Source organism: Anopheles stephensi, chromosome 3 (genome assembly GCF_013141755.1).
Source record: "Anopheles stephensi strain Indian chromosome 3, UCI_ANSTEP_V1.0, whole genome shotgun sequence".
Taxonomy (NCBI): domain Eukaryota; kingdom Metazoa; phylum Arthropoda; class Insecta; order Diptera; family Culicidae; genus Anopheles; species Anopheles stephensi.
The window spans coordinates 30,247,531-30,271,422 of NC_050203.1; the positions used below are offsets into that span (position 1 = coordinate 30,247,531).

General features: G+C 47.3%; 8 protein-coding genes across 11 annotated transcripts; 4 read left to right on the forward strand and 4 right to left on the reverse strand.

Moving 5' to 3' along the window:
- Nucleotides 1-169: 169 nt before the first annotated feature.
- Nucleotides 170-2,718, forward strand: LOC118509446 (tubulin polymerization-promoting protein homolog). The gene is made up of 2 exons (XM_036050060.1): nt 170-1,011; nt 1,151-2,718. The coding sequence occupies exons 1-2, from the start codon at nt 803-805 to the stop codon at nt 1,275-1,277; spliced, it is 336 nt and encodes a 111-aa protein (XP_035905953.1). The 5' UTR covers nt 170-802; the 3' UTR covers nt 1,278-2,718.
- Nucleotides 1,466-8,289, reverse strand: LOC118509445 (type 1 phosphatidylinositol 4,5-bisphosphate 4-phosphatase). Its single transcript, XM_036050059.1, has 5 exons — nt 7,434-8,289; nt 6,321-6,487; nt 3,837-4,046; nt 3,603-3,767; nt 1,466-3,518 (listed from the first exon to the last, which is right to left on the reverse strand). The coding sequence occupies exons 1-5, from the start codon at nt 7,513-7,515 to the stop codon at nt 3,387-3,389; spliced, it is 756 nt and encodes a 251-aa protein (XP_035905952.1). The 5' UTR covers nt 7,516-8,289; the 3' UTR covers nt 1,466-3,386.
- An 899-nt stretch (nt 8,290-9,188) lies between these two features.
- On the forward strand, nt 9,189-14,305 carry LOC118509447 (CTL-like protein 1). Of its 2 annotated transcripts, XM_036050062.1 has the most exons (7): nt 9,189-9,522; nt 10,023-11,100; nt 11,167-11,446; nt 12,740-12,902; nt 12,976-13,197; nt 13,269-13,497; nt 13,531-14,305. In XM_036050062.1, the coding sequence occupies exons 1-6, from the start codon at nt 9,415-9,417 to the stop codon at nt 13,488-13,490; spliced, it is 2,073 nt and encodes a 690-aa protein (XP_035905955.1). In that variant the 5' UTR covers nt 9,189-9,414; the 3' UTR covers nt 13,491-13,497; nt 13,531-14,305. The 2 variants fall into 2 exon arrangements, with proteins under 2 accessions (XP_035905955.1, XP_035905954.1); XM_036050061.1 differs by having other exon boundaries at nt 13,269-14,305.
- A 48-nt stretch (nt 14,306-14,353) lies between these two features.
- Nucleotides 14,354-16,107, reverse strand: LOC118509448 (protein GVQW3-like). 3 transcript variants are annotated; one of them, XM_036050066.1, is made up of 3 exons: nt 15,623-16,107; nt 15,331-15,453; nt 14,354-14,756 (listed from the first exon to the last, which is right to left on the reverse strand). In XM_036050066.1, exons 1-3 carry the CDS (start codon nt 16,008-16,010, stop codon nt 14,662-14,664), a joined length of 606 nt encoding a protein of 201 aa, XP_035905959.1. In that variant the 5' UTR covers nt 16,011-16,107; the 3' UTR covers nt 14,354-14,661. The 3 variants fall into 3 exon arrangements, with proteins under 3 accessions (XP_035905959.1, XP_035905957.1, XP_035905958.1); XM_036050064.1 differs by having other exon boundaries at nt 14,638-14,748; nt 15,355-16,107; XM_036050065.1 differs by having other exon boundaries at nt 14,675-14,756; nt 15,331-16,107.
- A 589-nt stretch (nt 16,108-16,696) lies between these two features.
- On the reverse strand, nt 16,697-17,908 carry LOC118509454 (zinc finger matrin-type protein 2). The gene is made up of 2 exons (XM_036050074.1): nt 17,646-17,908; nt 16,697-17,565 (listed from the first exon to the last, which is right to left on the reverse strand). The coding sequence occupies exons 1-2, from the start codon at nt 17,749-17,751 to the stop codon at nt 17,078-17,080; spliced, it is 594 nt and encodes a 197-aa protein (XP_035905967.1). The 5' UTR covers nt 17,752-17,908; the 3' UTR covers nt 16,697-17,077.
- Nucleotides 17,909-18,930: 1,022 nt separating this feature from the next.
- LOC118509453 (peflin) lies at nt 18,931-21,408 on the reverse strand. The gene is made up of 3 exons (XM_036050073.1): nt 21,206-21,408; nt 20,668-20,926; nt 18,931-20,562 (listed from the first exon to the last, which is right to left on the reverse strand). Exons 1-3 carry the CDS (start codon nt 21,215-21,217, stop codon nt 20,192-20,194), a joined length of 642 nt encoding a protein of 213 aa, XP_035905966.1. The 5' UTR covers nt 21,218-21,408; the 3' UTR covers nt 18,931-20,191.
- On the forward strand, nt 19,006-23,027 carry LOC118509452 (survival of motor neuron-related-splicing factor 30). The gene is made up of 3 exons (XM_036050071.1): nt 19,006-21,815; nt 21,915-22,318; nt 22,394-23,027. The coding sequence occupies exons 1-3, from the start codon at nt 21,774-21,776 to the stop codon at nt 22,662-22,664; spliced, it is 717 nt and encodes a 238-aa protein (XP_035905964.1). The 5' UTR covers nt 19,006-21,773; the 3' UTR covers nt 22,665-23,027.
- A 145-nt stretch (nt 23,028-23,172) lies between these two features.
- On the forward strand, nt 23,173-23,831 carry LOC118509455 (mediator of RNA polymerase II transcription subunit 10). The gene has a single exon (XM_036050075.1). The coding sequence runs from the start codon at nt 23,281-23,283 to the stop codon at nt 23,671-23,673; it is 393 nt and encodes a 130-aa protein (XP_035905968.1). The 5' UTR covers nt 23,173-23,280; the 3' UTR covers nt 23,674-23,831.
- Nucleotides 23,832-23,892: the final 61 nt, after the last annotated feature.

Consider the following 23,892-nt stretch of genomic DNA (forward strand, 5'->3'; position numbering starts at 1 on the left):
TTGTGCTATTCAACGCTTAAGTAATGAACTTGTTACAAGAAAATATAGGATAGTACACAGAATAGTTTATAAAACCGAGCTGACAAACTTTTCCCATCCATTCGATTGGACACCAATATACGCATCTAAACGATTTCGAATTCGGTGTAAGGTTTCATTATACCTATAATTCGCCAATAACCTTCTGCCAAAGCGGTAAGGGATTTTGGATATAAAAATAAGACCAAATCTTGGCAAACCAGCATTCTAATGATAGTTCAAAGGATTACAGCCACTAAAGTAGTCAGTAACCTCCGAAAGTGCACCGAAAGAATTTTTTTTACACTTGTGTCCATTATATTCAATACTACAACACACCCGTTCTAGCAATACGGCCGTTCTATCAGAATAAAAAAAAAACCCTTCCCTTCCGTCTGGCATAAAATGTTAGTTATATTGCTTGGCTAGAGATGCCCGGTCGTTGGCCAAGGCCGAACAAGACCAGTAACAAAAAACAAGTTAAGAAATAAAAAAGCATTTACGTAAGTTGCTGGACTTTAAACATGACCAGCTCAACAAAACTATTTGCACCCTTTCCCACCTCATTTACCTTTGCTTCACAATTTAGAAACAACGTTACCACAGTAGCAATCGCTGCACGGCCCTAGCGAACCCTAGCAACGCGCGCGCCTATCGTTGCTACCAAAACTAAACTGTGTTACGCTGCCGACAAACATACACAACACTAAGCAGATACAGCGCTCGCGTTCGCCCCTTACTTTTTAGGCCCTTTCCATCGCTAAATTATCTAGTGGCAAAATTGATGTCTAATCCACCGTCTAAAGTGAAACCACCTACGCTAGCGTCGATGTTTACACTGTTCGCCAAGTATCGGCCCACGTTGAACTCCTTCCAAGGCGATGGAAAACGCATCCTGCTGTCGCAAAGTGATTGCTGGATGCAACAGGCCAACCTCATCGGACCGAAACATTTCACGCTCACCCAGACCGGGTTAACGTTTTTTGAGTTTAGGTAAGGTCAGGGTTCGTGATGATCGCGTGATTACATCGTTTTACACATTTCCCCCCTAGCGAAAGTGATTTGCGTATCTGGTGTTGCACACACACACGTGTGAATAGACGATAATATATGTGCGTCTCTTTACATGCAGGAAGTCTACGCTGGATTACGAAGAGTACCTCCAATTTCTTGCGATGCTATGCAACGAGAAGCAGGTGGATTTGGAAGAGGTGAAAGAGCAGCTCACCAACTGTGGCCCACCCGGCATCAACTCATGACAGTTTGCGACGCACACGCTGATGTCCTACCTGGCCAGCATACTTGAAGATCACAGAGGCTCTCCGCGAGCGAGTCCTTGAGCAGGGGGAAGGTGTAGAGTTTTAGTGCTGACACACCTACCCACGACCCACCCGGGTCACCGTGTTTCGGGGTTGTAATGTAAAGCAGCGATAAGCCGAACCAAGAATTACCGTATCTAAATTGCCTTTATTTCTGCCTTCATGCATTCATTATACAGCAGAGCTCGCGCAGCCAGCAGGAGAGCTCGCCTCGTCATCGCCTACTTAGTGAGAAATGTGGAAAGCGTATTTTATATATCTGTATCCGGTTTTTGTTTGGTGCAAAACCCAACCCGCTCGTTGTCTTCCCCAAATACTATCTCCAAAACTAAACACCAGATGAAGAATTTTTGGGGGCCATTTTGCGAACACTCACATACACCCCCATTGGGTCCTTATCCCAAAATTCTTTCTATTTTCTTCTGCGCATCTTTAGTACATCACCAGCATAGGGTGGAAGGTTCCACAACTAATATCATAATACGAACAAGAGAGGGGAGCGATAGCGTACATTTCTCAAGAAGCTTAACATTGGTTTGTTATTGTTTGCTGTTGTTGGAAAACGTGGATGTGTCGCGGGGGCACGATTTACAGGCTCAATACACGCATGTAACTTAATTATGTTCAATCTTTAGTAAAACATTAGCTAATAACCTCCTGTGTTTCTTGCTCCGTGTGTTGGTTTGCGCATGTATATCTTGCCACTATAATTGGGCCGTTTGCATTTAGCCAGTGGCACGTGAAGACACACATCCCAGCACAACAAGGCCCGGCACGCCGCCTTTCCAATGTATTATCGTATGCTTATGGCTACACTAGTATTACACATATGGAGCATCAGACGCACCACGAGACCACCGATGCACACCGTGTGTAAAGTTAATGTATGAATGTATGTTTCATATGTATAATATGGATGAATAAATGTGTTTTTTCATTAGCAATTTTGGTACGCCACCTGTACGACACACCTTTCCCAACACCCTGCCGGCTAAGCTTCGTGATCGTGTTTTCCAACCATATTCTGCCTCGATCATCACCGCTCGAACCTCGATCGATGCTCAATATTCCACCATTACACTGTTTTCCAAGTCATCCAACAAGCGCTCATTGCTGCCAACATGTGGACGCTTGTTTTATGGTCCAGGACAGTGTGATTATTATTCCTGCGTAAGTGAATTCTTGTCCTGTTTCCGGCTAAACTGCTCGATCGAGGCGCGCCTCCTTTCCTCGTGAGCCGCAATCACACACACACACTCGCGCACTCACATTCTATACAATAATATTAAATCATAATACGTACATACATGTTATATGTGCTTGGCTAGGTGTGATAAAACAAACAAACAAAAACTCATGACATTATAAACGTTTAAAAGAACATAACACATAATGAAACAGGGACACGGGGAACAGCAAGAGGATATTGGCCCCACTTTTAGGAGGGGCTGTTGAAAATACACACAAACACACAAACACAATCGATGCAAATTCACTTTCGTTCACCGTTTCCACTTGCTTGTTTTTCTGTATCAACCTTACAGAGCTTTGCCTAACTTTGCCTGGCGACACACCCGGGTTGCTGCGACATCCCTCGGTGGTCGGTGGTCTCGCAAGTTGGTTTGCATGGTGCATTGAAAACCCAACTAAACGATAATGTTTTTTGATTAATCGTTTGCCCGTGTACACTTTTTTTTAAATGTTTCAGTTATTCAGCCCACATCAGCCCTGCCCAATCACCTCACGTATGTTTGCTGATGTTAGCGCCGAATTTCGCGGCCGATCCGCACGAGCGATCCCGCCAAACTCCAACTCCGACCCCCAACTATTCCACCAATACTCCACACGCCGCTGCCGCCGCCGCCTCTGTCTCTGTCTGTGTTTTTAATGTTACCTACCGTTATCACCATGCACGTCCATGCGCATTCTGAGTCGGGGGGGGGGGGGGGGGGGGGGACGAGCCGGTGTTCTCATATTTGCTTCATACTAAGGAATGTTTTGTGGACCTTCACTTTTTTTCCCCTGGTGTTCCACACCCACCCGCTCCTCTTAAGATGCCACATTTGTGAACGGGCCGTCAATGTTGCTTATCTTCAGCGAACAGTAGTAAACCGTCTTTGCGAAGAGCAGCAACGAGATGAGAAACAGGCTAATGTATGCCACAAATATACCACTGTAATCCTACAATTGAGAAACGAAAAGCGTTAGTAGAATGTTACAAAAAATAAAAACACTGGATAATTAAAACAAAACCCCCGTTCTTACCCGCACGTAGGTGTAGGTGGCAAAGGTAACGCCGATACCGATAGCCAAAAATATAATTCCACCGAGGAAGTGTAGATTGCGTCGCTTGCGGCAAAAGTCGGCCCCGACCGAAGACACCTTACGACAGTGCGGACACCGAGCCAGATTGTTCTTCAACGTATCAAACTGTAAATAAAGGGTGCAAACAAGCGTCAGTTGCATTTGCAATCCGCGACCGTGAGCGACCGGACCTACCAGGAACGTATCGTGACAGTGGCCGCAGGTAACGCGGCACATGCCGGGCATCGGTAGCAGCGGGGGCGTTACCGGGCTCGGGGCCAGGTTGATGATGCGTTTGCAGTTGGGGCGGGGGCAGGCGACCCGCTGGGAAGAGCTCTTGCAAATCAGCAGACAGTTGCACGGACAGCGGACATACTTTTTGCCGGCCGGTGCATTTCGAATGGGCTGGAAAAGGGGAATAGAGAGAAGGGTGAATTATTCTTACTTCGGTGAACAGTGTAAGAAGAGGACTTCTCCTTATTATGATTAATGTTTTTTCCGGATCTGGCCGTAGTGCGGGCACACACACACACGCGCGCGCCTAGACGCAAAAGGGGCTCAATTACAAACTTGGAGTTAACTTCTAAGGTTTATGTCTTAGAAGTGCATCCATCGTACATCGTTAGCGCCTGCAGAAACACCTCCCCCCCCCCCCCCCCCCCTAGGTCCCACACATTAAATAAACTAAAAACGCCCGCCTCCCTCCTATCACCGTGAAACCCGGTCCGGCCAGTGTATGCGGCAAAAAAGCTATCTCTCTTGTCCGGCGTGTGCTGTGTATATCTTACGCCTGCCCGGGACTTTTCAAACAAACTCGACTGGCTGGGTGGATTAAACGGATCAAGTTTCATTGTAGCTACCACAATACTACACCAAAACCTCGCCCTCGGTAGGAAGAGATTCCGGCCCAAAACTTGACCGCTCTCTCTCTCTCTCTCTCTCTCTCTCTCTCTCTCTTTCTCGGTGCTGTGCGGTACAAGCAAAAAGGCTTCACATCACACGTATGTATGCGTCCGTGGGTCTTTTTCTTAAGCCACCCCGATGGAAGATCTTGCATGGTTGAGACCGAACACGTATTGATTGGGTCGTGCAGAAAGTACTTGGTGTAATTTTGACTGGAATATTATATCCATTTAGGTGGGTGGAGCACATGGGCGCTTCATTTCAGCTCATTTGGTGGCAGTTGGCTCACACTACAGGATGCCTGTTCAGTCCCACCAAATCCACTCAACATATGGAAATGGCGAAGATTCTTTTTATCGTTCGATTCAATGTTTGATCAAACCATCAAAATATTTTCTTTTCGTTTTGAACGCTTGTGAAAATCGACACTCGATCAAGAGTTATTCAAGTCCCACGGCACAGAATATTCACAATATCCTCAGCAAATTTCATTGGGGAAAACTCTGACTCATCTCAGTACCGTTTGCTAATCAAATCGTGACACAAAATAGGCAATACTATCAACATTTCGAGCAAAGCGGGGGCCGGTTATCAGCAAAATCTGTTCACAAAAACAATCAAGATATGGCCATCAAAACCAGCCGGTGCGCACCATACGCGGAAACTTTCTTGATCACCTAATATTGAAAAAGGAAACTTGTGATTGCAATGACTAAAAACTATGATATTGTACTAGAATACTTCGTTCAACCATGGATATTGTATAAATTAGTGTTGGCAAGTTTTCAGGCTTTCTGACAGCCTTAGGCGTTCGCCTGATACTCCACCTGAATTGAAGAATGATTCTAACAGGAGCTCTGATCGTGGACTGATCGTAAAAATATTTTAATCGTTACTAAAAGGAGTTCTACTTCTTGTTCTTTAGCCCAAACTCAAAATAATACTGTCCTTCCATTACTGACTTCCTTGACTTCAATATACCCGGACCCATAGTTTAAATACCGGCGTCGCTTATACCTCGACCACCTGCGTGCCCCAAGAAGTTGAGAGTAGTTAGGACCCAGTGGATTCTTAATAGTTATATGCTTCTCAAACATGAACGGCTTCTGCTGGGCATTTCGTACATCAATGCCGATCTTACTCATGATATTTTTCATCATAAGAACGGATGCACTGAACCTTGGCCCTAGCTACTTTCGAAGGTCCTTGTAAAGACCTCGTATAAGCGGCTTCATTGGAGGAGCCGCTACAATGACGAGTTCTATGAGCTGTACGATGGTCTCCATCGTGCAGCGAACTAGCCTCGCCAGGCTCCGGTGGGTTGATCATGTCATGAGAATGACACCACAGACAGAGGAGACTTCGAAGGCCCAAACCGAGATAGAGTGATGGCGTTGATATGTTCGCCGGGTCGATCGATTGGCAGACGACGGTACCGAACTGTGAGCGGTATTGAGGATTGTTACACTAGACCAAGACCGCTGCTAGTGCATCTTACGTTATGATAACTCGTTTCGGGTGGCCCAGGCATGATGCTCTAGCCGTTCACCAGACGAAAATCATCTGGCCCCTAGCCATCTGCAACTTCTTCGCTCCGAAAAAAAAAATCAAACGCATTTCTCTCGATTGTTTCAGCCATACCTCCTCCAAAATCAAATGATAACCATAAAAAGCTCATTCTACAAAAGACAATCGACAGCTGAGTGGTTCAATCGCTAGAACCATCGAGTAAAAAGTTCCTTAAACTTAGTCTAGTCCAGCAGCAGCAGCTCATACCGTCGCTTCGTTGCACTGCAAACACTTGACGACATGCTGTTCCTTTTTCCAGGAGATGTCGATCAGTGCCTGACAGACGCGGCACGTCACTATAATACTATTCTGTTGCTCCTGCTGATACGAGGGTGGCACCTCGTCCGGACCGATGGGAGATGCATTCACGACCGCTGGAAAAGGAAAAAGGGAGAAGGAAATAAAGAATTGTATTAGCATCGTTTATCTCAACATTGATTAGGACTGGTGGGAGTTATTTCCAAACAATAAATTAGTAAACTTAAAACAAGGAACTGTCGGCGAGATCTCTCTCTTTCTCTCTCTCTCTCTCGCTAGTCGATAAATTGGTGTAGGTCACTTATGCAATAAATCCAATATGAGGCATCCTTAGAGGGTAACATCTCCTCATGGCCGATGGACGTGGTGTTGATTGTTTTCCGTTTCCACATCATCACCCTCATCAAACCGTCCACCAGCCGGAGAAGGTTCCTGATCGCTGCCAGTGTGGCTCTTACGTTAGGCTTGTGGAAAACCACAATCGCTCGCCTACTGGACCTTCCCGCTGTGTTGTTGCTACAGCTGATAAGAAAGCAGTTGTGTATAAAAACAAAAGAACTTGCTCGCTTCTTTCGCCACAGCGCTTGTTTCTTCCTGACTCATTGACCACACCGTCCTGCCCTCCTCGCTTCCCCATCCTCTTTAGCCGGTAATTTTCATTCGTCAAGCCAGCCTACTTCTACCGCTTCTTCCGCTGACCTGGGGCTTGCTTGAAGCGCAGTAGGCACTGCTCGAACGAAAAAGCGAGACAACAAACAACTGTGCTGCTGGCTCTGTGACTCATCACATAACCGCCACCGCTGGTCGAAGTAAGCGTAGGAAAAAAGTGACAGCGAGTCCAACCCCTAGAATTCCGATCCCGATTCCCGCAGTAGGCGCTACGTAATGCGGAGATTACATTTTCACAAAAACTGTGGTCAAACGTCGGTTTTGATAACGCAGCACTGTCATACTATAATTATAGAGGCACTGTTGTGTTGGTACTAGATTGGTGTTGGAAGTCGAAGAAATCATAGAAGAAAAAACGCATTTTTCCGGACCACTTCCGTTCGCCGCACTTACGTTGTACTGAGCCTGCATCTTGCGATTGTTGCTGTTGCTGTGATTGCTTCAGGAGCGGCTGTTTTTCCGAATCGCCATCCATTGCAACTTCCGGACTGGCAGCTGGGGCTCGGTACTAGTAACGCACACAAGATACTAGTAGAAAACTACACTTGGCCCTCGCTAGGATGTGTTGGTGCTACACTTGCCAATTTACTGCGATTGCACAGGCACACACTGAACACCACCACCTCCGCCGCTCGGCTATCCGTTTCACCACCACCGCTCGCTCGCCCAAGGATCGTGCGTGCAGGGTGCAGGCAGAAACAAAGAGAACTCGGCCGCTCTTCTGCACCACCTTCTTCAGCCCCTATGGAAGCGAAACTGCGCGTACCACCACTAGAATTATTACTTCACCGAAATGAATCTCTCTCGCTAATCTAATCTGCGTCTCGTTACCAGCACGCATTCACACACTCGCTTGGGGGGGGGGTGAGGGAGTTGCACAGATAGAGGATGAAGGTTTTTTTTTGTTTGTGTGATTCCTTCTTTCTCGCCTCACTTTGACATTTGCGCTATTTGCCCTTTCGTACGGCGACGCATCGAACGAATTTCTATTGCTTCACTTTTTCACGTCCTTGTGAGCTCGTTTGCAATTCCGCTGTTTTCGACACCTTCTGCGTTTGGTGAACCCTCCCCGTCTTCCGATGCATTTACTGCCCGCCCGTTTAACACGAGAAGAACGCCAGGCTAGTGGCAGTGTTCCACCATGGTAATGCAAGCGCTGACGGACGAACTAACAATGAATGGTAAATATTGAGCGATGGAGCACCGAATCTGTGTGCTGCTGCTGTTGGTAGAAAGCTGCGATTGTTTGTTTGACAGGTGCAGTTTTCAGTGCATTTGTGTGGAAAACAACAGACGTTCGAGCGGGTTTCTCGATTCTGTTTGCAATAGGACCCAATATGGCTTCCTTCGAGCGCCCAAGGTGCAAAAGTTTTGACATCAGACGTTTGACGGTCTGTGTTTGCGGTGGAATGCAATAGATGACGCTGTACGCTATTTTATCCAATTCCTGATGGGCTAATAATAGTTCCAAATTGTAGAATTTTCTCGTCGTAATTAAACATGTGCAAAACACTGTGTTTTAATCAGTTCATATTGGCATATTTGCTGTACTGAGGAATGCGTTAAGTGAACAATCCACGATACATATAACGCGTAACTTCCCTTAATCTTCTGAAATCATCCCGTAGTTTTTAACTACTCCTCGAATTCAAACTTAATTTTAAGTCATTTTTCATGATTATCCAATGAAATTTAGTACGAAAAACGTACGACATTGCAAGAACACGTTTTTTTTATATATTTAGGTGCCCCGTTGTGCTCAAAATCGAGATAAACAGCAAAAATAAGCATCTCTGGACGCAAACTGAGCATCAATACCCACGAAGTCACATTGGCCTTTGTTTTTGCCCATAAAGCTGCCTCTTTTTAACTTTTTATCCTAATGGCGCTATGAAGTTAATTGCTTCGAGTGAAAGGCTTCTCATTTCTCCTTTTCTAGGAAATTTTTTTATTCCCCTTGTCGAAACCCAACTTTTGTCGTGTCGAAATGAGATAAAGCAGTGTTTTATTCTTATTTCTAGAACCAGCACTCTCAATTCCAAAAAGAAGAAAACAACACGAAAACGTCAGCTGTCAAGCGCTGGTTGTTACTTGGGTTATCAGACGCTCGCTTGGACGGTGAGCACCAACTTCCCAACCAGCCCTGCGCACACAAAAAAAGAAGCGACGCCAACAACAACAATAAACACTGCTGCCGGGATCGCGTCATCTGGGTGGAATGTTTTGAACGGCGTAGCAATTAGCATCCCCGCCCCAAGCATCATAGTGAATCAGGCTTAAAACCGCAAAAACCTCGAAATCGGTACAACTCCGAACGACTAACTAACTTAAAGTGCGGGTGTGTGTGCTTTTCGTGTTTTGAATCCACACCATAATGGGTTGCTTCGAGAGCAAGCCCGACCAGCAGGTGCAGCCGGTTACGGTCCGATCGCCGACCGACATCTTCTGGCTGGTGCTGTACGTCGTCTTCTGGATCGCATTGGTAAGCGAAGCAAAAGCGTTCGTCAAAGAATCCTTTCCGCAAAAAGGGACCCGGAAAGCCCCGCACGATGCACTCTAAGGGAATCCGGTTGCGGTTAGCTTTCTATTATTAAACGGTGTCACGATTGGGGTAGAAGCGCGTGCGTGCCGTTAATTACAGTGTAATGACATGGTTGGGACGTTTTCACCCTCTAAATTCGAACCGAAAACATGCGATCGCATTACGGACCCCGTTTTAAAGTTCTTGCAGCCGTAGGGGGCTGTTGTTGTTGTTTTTTTTTAAACGTACCATGACCCTGACAACAAAACACCCCATACAACCCGGAAAGAGAGTGTGAAGATGGTCTCCCCCACCCCATTCCGCATTGACACCATCCCCTCTTCAAGGTCAAATTTAATGATCGACAATCATCCACCGGCATGGAATGAAACGATTGGCCCCACCCAGGCAACTGTACCGAACCTAACAAACGTCTTTTTTTTTCCCGCCCCATTTTCCAGATCGTAATCGCCATCTTTTCCTTCATCTACGGAAATCCGCTCCGCATCATCAATGGGTACGACTCGTTCGGCAACACGTGCGGCGTCCGCAGCAACGACAAGTTCTCCAACTTTCCCATGTCCGGGATGAACACGGAGGATAAACCGTACCTGTTCTTCCTCGACATCAAGGAGCTGCGCCACACGTTGAAGATTTGCGTGAAAGAGTGTCCGCAGCGTGAAATTTTGAATGCGGCCGAACTGTACCGGTACTACGAGGATCGCAAAACCAAGTACTGCCGGTACGACTTTAACATGAGCATGCTCCAAACGCAGGATGCCAGCGGTGCAAAGTACTTTGACTTTAACGGGCCCTGCCCACCGTTTCCCGTGTACCAGTCGGCACCCGTACTGCACCGCTGCATCCCGACCGGTGTTAATGCACCACTGCAGCAGGTGAAGAAGATGTACGCACTGATCAACTCCTGGGAAGCGACGCAGCAAGTGTTTAGCGATCTGTACAAAGCGTGGCCCACGATCGTGCTCGTGTGTGCGCTGAGTTTGATCTTTTCGATCGTCATGATTGCACTGCTGCACTGGCTCGCTACGATCGTGTCGTGGTTGATCTGCATCATCGTGGTGGTGGCCAGCATCGGCATTACGGGTGTGCTTTGGTGGAGTTACTATCGGGCGAAGCATACGCTCGATACGGACCAGCAGCTGTCCTATCTGGAGGAGTTGGTGCGCAACGAAACCACGATCTACGTGCTTGCGATCGCAGCCACCTGCATCATGATCATCCTGCTCGTCGTTATCTACTATCTGCGGGAAAAGTTGACCGGGCTGGCGGCACTGTTCGAGGAGGCCGGCAAATGTATGCTTCAGCTGCCGGGGTTGGCTGGTCCGCCACTGCTCGCCTTCCTGGCACTTTCCCTCTTTCTCGTGTTCTGGGTGGTGGTGGTCGTTTGTCTGGCCACTGCCAACTATCCGGGTGTGAAACCATTGCTTCCGTTGGCGCAGCTCGAAGAAAACCCGTCGATCGTGAACGATACGAAGCTGAAACCGGAACTGGCGGGAAAGAACGATACCAGCTTCAAATGTAAGGAGAGTTTAATTGTAGCTTTGCTTTCACTTTTCCTAAACGTAATCTGCTTTTCGCCTGCAGCCTTTAAACTGGTAGAATATCACGATGTGAATGCGCTGCGCCACATGCTCTGGATCTACATCATCGGGCTGATCTGGACGAGTGAGTTTATCTTCGCCTGCCAGCAGCTGGCCATTGCCGGTGCGGTCGCCTTTTGGTACTTCCGCAAGCCGACCGATTCGCCCGTGCTGCTCGCCATTGCCAAGCTGGTCAAGTACCATCTGGGATCGGTTGCGAAGGGTTCGCTCATCATTACGATCTTTAAGATTCCGCGCCTCATACTGACCTACCTGTATGCCAAGTAAGTAGTAATGTTCATTGCCCAAGCTTCTGCTGAACGCACCAGAAATGCCATTTGATATGGTAATGTAATATAAGGCCGGATATACCAGTCTGTAGCGTGACACCTCTGATGGCAACATGCTGATCGGTTGGCCATTTTTCCCCCTCCTTATGTCCGATAAATTTTTCCCAACATAGCCAACTAATAGATTGACTCTGGGCGCGTACATCCTATATCTAGGAAACATTCCACAAAAATATTGCAACTCCTTCTGGGGGGACTCTTGGCCCAGTTAGCTCCATTACTGTCGTCAATTATACTGAGCTCTTTCGAGGCCTTAACGATCTGTTGATCCTTTGCCTTAGGAGCAGATGGGTAGAAGAACATTTTTTAACAAGCCCCTTCAGGTACCCTTTCTGAGTGTCTGTACAAGGACACCTGTACCGAGCGGTGACCGTTTCACTCCTGCGTAAAATCCGAAGGCACATTGTTCAGGGGCATCGTGCATACTACGGGCTGGAGCCTCCTGACTTCTGAGATCCATAAGATTCCATTCAGCGCTCAAAATGCGCCATAGATCGCACACTGATACAGCCGGCAGTCCGCTACGGGCATGAGTGCCTAGACTATGCTGACGGAGGCCACCAATGCACTCGCCATTCCACTGAAAAGAAGGAGGTCCATACCTTACGGTTTGCAAAGTCGGAAGGATACGCTGGTAAAGGCACGTGATGAGGACGCCGCACTCACATGCGCTCATGCCCAGGAAGGTGCACGCCAGCGATCCGGTTCGGCACGGGGCGTAAAGGCGCACAGCGAGCTCGTTTGGTTGGAGGACAAATGGGTCAGGCCAGAGGGAGATCGGATGCAGCCGGGGGTGGAGTAGTGTAGCTATGGATCGTGTTTCCTGGGAACGGATTGGACACGTGCTCCCTAAGAGCAGGCCAAGAGAGAAGAAGAGGACTCCTGGGTCGGTAATGCTGAATTTCATCCAGAGGATATATTGGACCACCAATAGTTACCAGAGCAGTTAAGAGCAAGAATCGTGCGCGGCTAAGATAAGCGGGGTAGACATTTGTTCCATGTTGGCCATGGTCAAGGGAGCAATGCTCAGCGACAAAAGTCATGAGACGAACAAACCTTCTATAGGAGTTCATCTCGACTATTTTAGGCTGTTCCAAGTCGACTGATCGAGTGCTGTTCCATTTTTCTCCATGTCCAAGCCATGATACGAAGCATCGAAGGACACCGGATCGCCCCCCCCCCCCCCCCCCCGAGCACTAAACCATTCCATTCGCCCTCTCCTTGCAGACTGAAACGCCACCAGCAGGAGGGTTCGGAGTGTGCTAGCTGCTGCCTGCGGTGCTGCATCTGCAGCTTCTGGCTGCTGGAGAAGTTCATCCGCTATCTCAACCACAACGCGTACACCGTGATCGCGATCGAGGGTGTTAACTTTTGTCCTGCTGCTAAGATTGTAAGTTTCGGAGCACGGTGAACGATCGATCACAGTATTAGAGCTGGCGCACACTTCTTATTGTATCCCCAAGGCTTGGAACGCACTCGTGACGAACGCGCTGCAGGTGGCCACCATCAACGGGATCGGTGATTTCGTACTGTTCCTGGGCAAGCTGGCGGTGGCTGCGATCTGTGGACTGATAAGCATCCTGCTGCTGCGTGACAATCCCGATCTCCACTTCTACATGGCACCGGTCATCATCATTACCGTGTTTGCGTTCTTTATCGCACACATCATTCTGTCCCTTTACGAGGTAACGGGGTGTGGACCATTCCCTCACACACATGCTTCCACATTATTCACACAACACTTCCCGTCTTGCAGATGGTTGTCGACACGCTGTTCCTGTGCGTGTGCGAGGATCGCACCATCAACGGCAACGGTGGCCGCTGGAAGGAAAGCAACCTGGCCCGGCTGCTGGGTGAAGCCCCGGTAGAGGAGGACGCAGTCGAGTCACCGATGCAGGAGGTACAGCTGACGCCCATCACCAAGCAACCCTTCTCGGCGCAGTTCCTGCAGGCCGAGATGGAGAACAGTAAGGCTTAGGGATAAAACGGGGGCTCGTTTGAAATTACTATTCAAACTCACTTCTCAAACAAATATTTATCTACCCATTGGCGTACATCATTAAGCATAAACTCGAGTATTACGAGCGAGGTGTCTCATTCGCTCAAGCAAAACGGCCCCATCGCCAGGCTCATGTTCACTACAAAGGTGCGCTCCCACCATCGTCCATCGGGTCCATCCTTTTCTAGCCTCTTACTCAACACTAAGCTACTTAAAACCGGACCACGCACACACGAGTTCCGTAAGGCGCGAACAGGTCTTTGGAAGATGAAGCACATATAGATAGTAAGCGGCGTAGCGCATTTACATTATTCGGCATTACAAAACGCTCAAAGAAACACAAACCGAACCAACGAACTCTCTGACCAGGCTCGAAAGCCAATAACTACTACATCCTACATTGCGAACATGTTCTTCTTACCAGTAGAGACGACGACGACGACGTGCTTCCGACGCAAATGAACGACAGCACAGCACCGGAAACTATGAACGCTGCCAGCCATCAGCACACTTTACTCATTACAAAAAGGGCGAAAACTATTTACAAGTACTGTGCTTACTGTTGCGAACGTTAACATGCTCCCGGCTGTTGTTTGAATGATTTGTTTGTTGAATCTTACCACGCGCAGGGAGTTTTGCGTTTTTTTTTTATATTTAGGTTTTTTGGAGTTTCTTATTATACAAGAATTCTATAGAGAGAAAAAAGCAAAATGGATGTACGTACATCACACTATTCTATGTTGCTAATACTACTGTGTCCGAAAAATAAAGTGACTTTGCGTTTTTTTCTTAAATGGTTTTTGTATTAGGTCAAATGAAGGTCGTCACCTTTGAAGCAATCCCCTTCCGATGGAATGCACCTCTTCCACCTCTTCTCCCACTCCTTGAAGCAGGTAGAAAACGCGGATGCTGGGATGTCCTTTAGTACCGCCGTCGCGCTGCGGCTTCTATCTCCTCGATAGTATCAAAACGATGTCCCCGAAGCGGCAGTTTTAGCTTGTTGAACAGCCAGAAGTCGGCCGGTGCCAAATCTGGCGAATACGGGTGGTTGCGGAACAATATGGGTGCCAGTTTTTGCGAAAAACTCCCTCAAAATGATGGCCGTACGGGAGGGCGCATTATCGTGGTGCAAAAACCAGCTGTTGTTTTTCTACAAATCCGGTCGTTTTCGCCGGATGGAGGTCCGCAACCGCCGCATTACGCTTAGATAGTATTCTTTGTTCACCGTTTGGCCCTTTGGAAGAAATTCCGGTAAAAGACTCGAGAAGGCCCCCCCCTGACAAAATTTGTTAGGCGCTGTAGGATTTACGCCTAAAGGTATGCAATCCGCAGTACACGTTGCGAGAGCTTCACAGTGAGCTTTCAGTGTGCTTTCAGTGTGGTCAAAATTGGTTGAAGAAAGTCGTATAAAATATTGTTATTATTTGATTAAAACCCCTTCTCCGCTAACCCTACCATTCATTTTGGGTTACAAGGGCTTCGTACTAGTTTTCAGTCGCACTAGGGGTGAACAATCGGGCCTAAAACATGCAAGGCGTTCTCGGACGGTAACGGAACAGTAATTCGATGAATATTTGTTACCTTGCATTGATATTCAGCAAAGGAGAAAACATAGTAATATCATAATCGCAAACCACTTGTTACAATGTATTGTATCAAGTTCTACTCGCTGTCTATTCACAGTATTAAGGAACAATGCACAATGTTTACATCAAATGGATTTTGACCATACAGAAATCCCACTGTACAACAAAACTGACAGGCCACAGTGCTGCACACAAAAGATTCTAGGGGGGGCCTTCTCGAGTCTTTTACCGAAATTCCTTGTGAAAACCACCCCACGGTAATCGAAGAATACCGTTCGCATCACCTTGATTTTCGACCGGCTTTGGCGTGACTTCTTGGGCCTCGGCTCGTTTGGGGGACGGTACGCGCTGGACTGGTTCGTTGTTTCCGGGTCGTATGCGTACCGTTTGGCCCTTTGGAAGAAATTCCTTGTGAACCACCCCACGGTAATCGAAGAATACCGTTCGCATCACCTTGATTTTCGACCGGCTTTGGCATGACTTCTTGGGCCTCGGCTCGTTCGGGGAACGGTACCCGCTGGACTGGTTCCTTGTTTCCGGGTCGTATGCGTACCAGGCGAGACTTCACCCGCTTCAACCTCAAAACATCTTTGAGGATGGTGTTGACCGATGCTTTTGAAATCCCAACACGTTCTGAAAGGTCTCGTATCGTCAACCGACGATTGTTGACAACCAAATCCTTAACTTGGACGACGTGGGCGTCGTCGGTCGAGGTGGATGGTCTCCCCGGACGGTCCTCGTCTTCGACCTTCTCACGGCCATTTTTAAAATCACTGTACCACTTGTATACATTTTTCTTTGACATAGAGTCTTCCCCGAATGCTTTTCGCAGCATCCGCAATGTTTCTGCAGCGTTTATTTCATTGCGCAAACAAAATCTGATGCATGCGCGCTGCTCCACAAACTTAGACATGGTCAATATGCACGAAAACACTTGGCGCAGCTCCGAAAACAATTTGTCACTCCTATCCGGGTTGGTAAAAGACTCGAGAAGGCCCCCTCCTAGAATGTTTTGTGTGCAGCACTGTGGCCTGTCATTTTTTATGTACAGTGGGATTTCTGAATGGTCAAAACTCATTTGATATAAACATTGTGCATTGTTCCTTAATACTGGTACTAGACAGCGAGTAGAACATGATAATATACATTGTAATGTGTGATGTGAAATGCTGATATTCTTAGTTTTCCTCCTTTCCTGAATATCTATGCCCGGTAAAAAGTATTCATCGAATTAATGTTCCGTTACCGTCCGAGAACGCCGTCCAAGTTATAGGCCCATTTGTTCACCCCTAGTGCGACCGAAAACTAGTACGAAGCCCTTGTAAGCCAAAATGAATGGTCAGGTTAGGGGATAGGGGGTTTTTATCGAATAATAACAATATTTTATTCGACTTTCTTCAACCAATTTTGACCACACTGAAAGCACACTGTGAAGCTTTCGCAACGTGTACTGCGGATTGCATGCTTTTAGGCGTAAATCCTATAGTGCCTAACAAATATGTCAGGGGGGGGCCTTCTCGAGTCTTTTACCCTTTTCGGACACAGTAGTAGGAATCGAACTGGAAATAAAACTAAAAACAAAACACACACACACACACATGGCACAACTATTTGCCGTTGCAGAACAGTGGGTTTTTAAATAAAGTTTATTCTTATTAATATTATACAACACCATCCAATTGTACGGGTAAGTCGAATACAAGTTAAAGTTAAGCTTGCTTAAACATCCGGCTGTGCATGCTGGCTGAGGCAGGAGGCAACGCATTGGCTCCTCACGTTTGTAAAGCACGTGTCTGGCTGTCTGTTCTGTTCGGTTCGCAGTATTCTATGTTCATATTGTATTATCGGTGAGCTCGGGAACCATGCAGCGGAAACCGGTTAACGAAACGAACGCCCTCCTTACGGCCCTTCGAAGGCCCCCATAGCTGCATGGTGCATGGTGGACCTTCGCACGCACTCCTAACCAAGGGAGGAGGGGTCTCAGTTCTTCTTCGATCCACCGAACCCGGCAAATCCCATTATGGCGGCCATCTCCGAACTGCCCGCATCCAGATCCGGATCGGGCTCGTCCTCGTCGTGCTTTCGCTTGCGCTCCTTTCTCTTCTCGCGCTTGTACTCCCGGTACCGGTCTTCCTCTTCCTTCGCTTCCTTTACCCGCGACTCCAGCTCGTAGTCTTTCTTCTTCTCCTCCGTCTTCTTTTTGTTGATCTTGAACCGTTCCTTCACCTGGTCCAGCGAGCTCCGTTCGACCTTCATCGACATACCGAGATTGCGCTGATGTTTCTTGCCATTGATGTGGTCGAGAAAGTTGATCGAATCCTTCACGACACAGTCGCACACGTTGCAGTAGTAGCCGCCGGACTGGGACGACGGTGTGCTCTTGTTGATGACCATACTCTTGCCCAGCTTGCTGTCCAGGTCGACCTTGTACTCGCGCTGCTTGAGCAGCTCCTTCGTGACGGGTTCGCCTAGCGGAGGATTGATTCAACAGGTTAAAACGCCAAATGGGGGCCGCGTAGGCCAGCCGTTTGGTTGGCCCCTAGCTTACCATCGTCCTCGTTGCCCTTATCCTTGGCAAGGATGCGTTCGTGCGCGAGCCGTTCGTACTCCTTCCGGTCCCACTTCCGACGATGATCGTCCGGTCGCATCGACATCCTTCAGAAGCGTAGTATCCTCTACCGAATGGGGAACGTTTTTTTTGGTTTTCACTCTTCACTTTTACTATCTCCTAGCTTTGTTTACACCGCGTCCCGAGTTGTGCCTGTGCTATCGCAATAACAATAACAATGCGATCAAAGCGAGCGTGCAGCGGGTACGGGCATGGCAGAACACTTTGACATTTGGCGATGGAGAAAAAAGGAAGAGCAAGTAATTTGACAGTTCAGTACCATTTGTCAACAAATTGAATTTTGCTCCTTTTGCACCAATTGTGATTGCTTTTTGATGCTTTTTATAGCGATTTGTAATGCTTAGGAAGGCTAGATTCCAGTTGTATATCCCCAAAAAATCCTCAGTGTGTATAAAAAATATATTTATTCAGTCATAAAAACATGTTTGAACCGAGTGCAACCCGCAAAAGGGCAGCTACCTAATTCTACAGTCTGTTTTAGTCCTTCATCCACTTTACACGCCAGTTACGACCACTTAAAAGGGGAAATCCCGTGAATACTCGTGACAAAAAGGAACGTTCCTTATCTAAAACATACTAGGGAAGCGATTAAGGAAGGGGACCTCCTTCCTCCAAGAGATCTTCTGCTTCAGAAGCCTCAACACTCAAGGGGCCTCGTTGTTTAAAAATCTTTTCTTATACAAAATTCCCCTTCATCTGATGGACTTTCGAGGATCTTTGTCTTCTATCTACTGACCAAAACAGAACATGATGTATACTGAATCTGCATGTCGAATAAAGTGCTTCAATGTGTTAATACTGTCAACAACAACCACGTTGCCAATTGGCGATAATTAGAAGAACTTACGTATGATACAGGTTCACCCGCATCAATCGTGAGAGTTTGATACTCAAATATAATCAAATTCGTCCGAATACGCTGCATTCAACCAATTCCATTTGTTCATTCGATTGAGCGCACGTGTTTCGGCAATGGGTAAAGCACGAATTAAAAATATTTAAAAAAAAAAGAAGAATTCGCTTAGGACTGTTTGTAGGTGGATGGTTTGCTTTGCCACATTGTACTGTAAGTAAAGTGCACCAAAAGACGTTAAATCAATAAAACCCCGAGAACCCCTGAAATCTACTTCCGCGAAACAACCCCAAACGGTCCCTCTACGTTCTATCTTTCATAGAGCTTACGATGTTTATGCAAACAAACCTCTCGTTTTAAAAATAGGATTTTATTGCAAGTTTTTACAACGAAGACGATCTAAAACCATTTGCCGCTAAACAACACTGAAGAAGTGACACAGAACTTTAGCACTCTCTTTTCTCGCGCGCTCTCATTTGAAAATTCCAACAGTGAAGTAGATAATAGTACATTTATTACCGATAGATTAAAATACAATAAACTTTTCGTCGTTGTTACCGCGCGTTCATCTCGTTCGGGCCGGGCGGTTGCGAAAAACTTTCATGAACCACACACATCAGACGACGATGACGACGACGACGACGGCACGGACAGTTCCAGTGCGCAGAAACCATCCCATTGCCAATCCAACGGAAAAGATACAACTTGCTCCAGCAACACAGAGCGAAAGGAACCTTAACGCTAACCAAGAGCTGTATATGAGAGTGTACGTGTGTTTGTTTGTGTGTGTGTGTGTGTGTGTGTGTGTGTGTGTGTGTGTGTGTGTGTGTGTGTGTTTCTGTGTCTGCGCCCGCCCCCTTCCACACATCTGACTGCATTCTAGCCAAGATCTACTACCCGCTACCACTCTATCTCGCGTCCTCATCACATCCCAGCGTGTTTGCAAGCACATGCCATTTAAACTAGATAAATTATGACGCATATCGGTATCGGCCGGTTTTTATCGCTCGGTACTCCTTAGATAGTGGAACTGGTCGGTGTTGCTGTAGGTTCTGTCTGCAAAACTATTGCTAACCGATGAATCCCTTATGAATCAATGTACGATAAGATGAAATGATTGGTGTTTTTGGGGGAGCAAAGTGGAGTACGTGTACGATGTTAACGAATGTTTACCGTTTGGGCATCTGACGTTGTTGACTGATTGTTTCTTGTTTTCTGTAAGCTAATCGCTGTAAGGTTCTCTCCCTGCTATCTCGAGCAGCGGCTACCGTATATCCGCCACATCATTATGCTCATAATGTTTGTTTTGTTTGTTTGTTCTGAGTGGGTTATTTTGATTCAATCTCACAAAAGCGTATTCCATTCAACTGAATAAGGCTCACCGTTGACAACACTTTTTCCCCCTTCGGCGTAAATTTCTCGCTTTGTCCGTTTTAGTAGAATACTTTCACAGGTGTTCTCTTCACCGTGCGTGTACAGTGAGTGTAGTAGCTGCCTGTGAGTGTGTGTGTGTGTTTTTGTATGTGTGTCTTTAAACGATAGCGGTTAGGTTAGAGCGTTCAAGATCGGGTGCGAAGATCCTTCGGCCAGAACTGTCCCCGCTCGCACAGTTTTAGGAACACATCGACAGTGCAATGCCTAGAAAGTCCTCGAATCCGATCGTAATGATGCCCTTCTGCTCCGTATCGCGCACGCGGAATGCATCGGTAAAGCGCTGTATCTGGATGCAGGTCACGATGAACTGGTCCACCGAGATTTCCTTCCGATTGATTGGATCGTTCTTCGCGATCAGGTACTGTATGAACTGGGGCGAAAAGCGAAAGCCCATCTGCGTCAACGCTTGCGTCAGTTCCGACTCCTCGATGTGGCCCGACGCATCGCGGTCAAAGTTTTTAAACACCTGCAGCCACTGGTTGATGTAGTTGTATAGCTTCTCAAAGTCGTAGATATCGACCGTGCCGGTCTTGTTTCGATCGAACATGCCTGGACGGGAGAAATTGGGGAAGCAGAAAGAGCCATTTAAGTATGCCATCCTTCTCCTGCTCCTGGCACCAAGCGCCAATTAAGCCGCTGTTGCCCACAACTCACTGATCATCAGGTTACAGGCGGTATCGGAAAAGTGGTCACCCCGTCCATTGATGAGTGCCTGCTGCAGTTCCCGGTTGTTAATGCGTCCCGTGTTATCCTTATCAATGTTTCGGAAGATGTTTTGAATTTCCGGATTGACGGGCGGTTGCTGTGGTGGTGGTGCGTAACCCCCATAGCCACCACCGTATCCAGCGGCAGCCGCCGGGTGTTGTCCGTAGCCGCCACCGCCACCACCATACTGCTGTTGCGGATATCCTCCCTGTTGCGGAACCGAACACGGGATTAGAACCGAGAGAAAAACACACAACACGCACACACACGCACGCACACAGACACAGGCGGAGGCACAATCAAATCAGGCAGACGTGCCGCAATGATTCACACCACACTGCCTGGAGATTCACCAGGTTTTGTGATTCATTCTAGTTAGCATTGCCAAACAGCGTAAATACATCACCACAGTGACGACCACCATAGGCGGTGTGCAGGAAAACAACACGTCAGCTTATCGATAGCCGAAATCGGCTTTGCCACTCACCTGATAAGCCATCGCTGGAGTTGTGTTTTTCGTGCACGCACGGACGCACAGTAATCACCTACAATTAGGCACAATAACTTAATCACGATTAGATAAAACGAACGCGGACAACACCGACACACAATTGGCCTTCTCTTCCGACGCGACCCTTTTTTTTCGCCGTCGCTGCACGTACTACACCAACTGACAGTTGAGCTGAGCGACTGTCAAATGCCAATTCGCGCACAACATCTCGCTCCCGGTCATGCTCGGATTTTTTTGATGTGGAAAGTGCTGGCTCTACTAAAACAGAGGAAAACAATCTTTTGCTAACTTGATATGACTTTTTTTTTTGTAACGAAATGATTGTTTTCGTGCGAATTTTAGTTTAGTTGAGCTAGTAATCCAACACCATCTCAAGCATTCAATCCACCAACGCCTAAACGCCGCTGTTGTTTGACAGCTGGCTGCAAATAGGGGAAAAAGGTTTATGTTGCTATACGGACGAGATCGCTTGGCACTGGTTCACAGATCAGAAAACAAATTAGAGGAAAAACAATCGCAAAATTGCTGTTAATAGTACGACACAATGGCAGACGATTTACAGAACTACAAACTGCAACTGCAGCAGGTAATGTTTGCACGCAACAGCGCTCGCTCGATGGCTGTCCCGTAGCGGAACTGTTTTCATTCTCCCCTCCCTATCGGTTCTTTCACAAACCCCGCGTAGGTTGAGGCTGCCCTGCTTACCGATCCGGAGAATGCGGAGCTGCTCAAGCTGAAGGAAGATCTGAACGAGGTGATCGAGCTGACGAAAGATCTCATCAAGGCGCAGCAGGAACCGGAGCAGAAAAAGTCGGCGTACATTGAGCCTGCCAGCAGCAGCTACTACGATGGCGTATCGGGCGCGGACAAAAAGCAAACAAAGCCAGCGAAGGTATGGAAGGTGGGTGACAAATGTTCTGCTAAGTGGATTGAAGACGGTCAGTACTATGATGCTACCATAGAGTCGATTTCGGAAACGGGCGAGGTGAGCATCGTGTTCGAGGCGTACCAGAACCGGAGCAACACCACCATCAGCGAGCTGAAGGAACCAAAGTCCCGGAACGAAGTGTTTCCCGCCAACAGTAACAAGTAAGTTGGGTTTCGAAAATATCGATTCACTAACGTGCCCGCTGGATTAACATGGCCGCATCACTGTTGTTTTAGACGCTTGCGGCACAATCAGAAGGAGTATCTGAAGAAAAAGAAGATGAAGAAGATTCAACGTTTCAAGGAGCTGGAGGAGGAGCGTGAATGTGAGAAAAACAAGTGGCTTCAGTTTTCCGCTAAATCGACGAAGAAATCGGGCGTCAAAGCGAAGAGTATATTTGCGTCGCCGGAAAATGTGAACGGTCGGGTCGGTATCGGTACCTGCGGTGTGTCCGGCAAACCGATGACTGAGTTTTCGCACGGGGAAAAGTACAGGAAAGGTGTTTAAACGCCTTGTAACCTGGCAACGGAATTGTGTCGGTGTATGAGTGCGAGTGCGTGCTGCAAGATCAATCGTTTTGTTTAGCCATTGCTCTAGCTAGCACACGTAATTTGATTTTATCCAAACACCTCTGTGGGACTTGTTTTACAAAGTAATTTTGCGACTTTTGGGTGGTTCAACAACCTCCCCCCGTTTGGTAAGGTTGTTTCTCAGTAGGCTTCGTACGAACTTTATCTCGGTGCATCCATCGTTCAGACGAATATTAAGCGCGCCTAGGACGAGCGCGTTAAATAGCACGTGTACCAGGTATACTTTGCAAGCGGAGAAATCATATTAAACTATCAATAAAATGAATAAGCTAATAAATAATGTGCGACACTTTTTTCTGTTCCTTTTCACTATCAACATTGGCTTTGCACAATTCAATCCTAGAACAGGGTTTCCGCCACGCTAATCCGAACTGAAGTAATGCACCACGACCAGTAAACTCACACTAAAGAAAATTGACATTTGACGCTAGGCAAGAGAGAAATCAAAACATTCTTCGCAGATAAATCTACACAAGCACGAAGTTTTCCTCCGCCTTTGCTTGTGCTCCCGACGGCATTGCTGTGCGAACAAAATGACTTCACCGCTGGAAAATCTGGAAAACCACCTGGAAATGTTCATCGAGAACGTGCGCCAGATCCGTATCATCGTGAGCGATTTCCAACCGCAGGGCCAGAACGTGCTGAACCAGAAGATACAGTCGCTCGTCACCGGACTGCAGGAGATCGACAAGATGAAGAACCAGATCGACGTGAACGTACCGCTGGAGGTGTTCGACTACATCGACCAGGGACGGAACCCGCAGCTCTACACGAAGGACTGCATCGATAAGGCGCTTACCAAGAACGAGGAGGTGAAGGGCAAGATCGATTCCTACCGCAAGTTCAAGAGCAATCTGATGAAGGAGCTCAGCGACACCTTCCCGGTGGAGATCAGCAAATACAAGGCAATCCGGGGAGATGAATAGTGGTAGGTAGGTAGGGAGTAGGAGAAGGAGGCGACGGTCCCTCAACGCTGTCGGATCTGTATGATGAAAATTATTCTAGAAAGTAGCTGTTTATAATTATATACGGACGTAACTTGGTATGTACAACAGAATAAAGTTTTTTTTTTCTAAAAACTAAATACACTTCTTACAGCTTTCGTTACCAAACCCTTATGCATTCGATCCGAAACCGTACCGTCA

Bases quoted from the DNA above. Each gene is read 5' to 3' on its own strand.
- LOC118509446 (XM_036050060.1), top strand. From the start codon at position 803: ATGTCTAATCCACCGTCTAAAGTGAAACCACCTACGCTAGCGTCGATG. The intron at 1,012-1,150 runs GTAAGGTCAGGG...CTTTACATGCAG, and splicing joins TTAACGTTTTTTGAGTTTAG to GAAGTCTACGCTGGATTACG.
- LOC118509445 (XM_036050059.1), bottom strand. From the start codon at position 7,515: ATGGATGGCGATTCGGAAAAACAGCCGCTCCTGAAGCAATCACAGCAA. The intron at 3,768-3,836 runs GTAGGTCCGGTC...CTTTATTTACAG, and splicing joins ACTGTCACGATACGTTCCTG to TTTGATACGTTGAAGAACAA. The intron at 3,519-3,602 runs GTAAGAACGGGG...TCTCAATTGTAG, and splicing joins CCACCTACACCTACGTGCGG to GATTACAGTGGTATATTTGT.
- LOC118509447 (XM_036050061.1), top strand. From the start codon at position 9,415: ATGGGTTGCTTCGAGAGCAAGCCCGACCAGCAGGTGCAGCCGGTTACG. The intron at 9,523-10,022 runs GTAAGCGAAGCA...CCCATTTTCCAG, and splicing joins TCGTCTTCTGGATCGCATTG to ATCGTAATCGCCATCTTTTC. The intron at 13,198-13,268 runs GTAACGGGGTGT...CCCGTCTTGCAG, and splicing joins TCATTCTGTCCCTTTACGAG to ATGGTTGTCGACACGCTGTT.
- LOC118509448 (XM_036050064.1), bottom strand. From the start codon at position 16,010: ATGTCTAAGTTTGTGGAGCAGCGCGCATGCATCAGATTTTGTTTGCGC.
- LOC118509454 (XM_036050074.1), bottom strand. From the start codon at position 17,751: ATGTCGATGCGACCGGACGATCATCGTCGGAAGTGGGACCGGAAGGAG. The intron at 17,566-17,645 runs GTAAGCTAGGGG...ATCCTCCGCTAG, and splicing joins TAAGGGCAACGAGGACGATG to GCGAACCCGTCACGAAGGAG.
- LOC118509453 (XM_036050073.1), bottom strand. The intron at 20,563-20,667 runs GTGAGTTGTGGG...TCTCCCGTCCAG, and splicing joins CGCCTGTAACCTGATGATCA to GCATGTTCGATCGAAACAAG.
- LOC118509452 (XM_036050071.1), top strand. From the start codon at position 21,774: ATGGCAGACGATTTACAGAACTACAAACTGCAACTGCAGCAG. The intron at 21,816-21,914 runs GTAATGTTTGCA...AACCCCGCGTAG, and splicing joins ACAAACTGCAACTGCAGCAG to GTTGAGGCTGCCCTGCTTAC. The intron at 22,319-22,393 runs GTAAGTTGGGTT...CTGTTGTTTTAG, and splicing joins TTTCCCGCCAACAGTAACAA to ACGCTTGCGGCACAATCAGA.
- LOC118509455 (XM_036050075.1), top strand. From the start codon at position 23,281: ATGACTTCACCGCTGGAAAATCTGGAAAACCACCTGGAAATGTTCATC.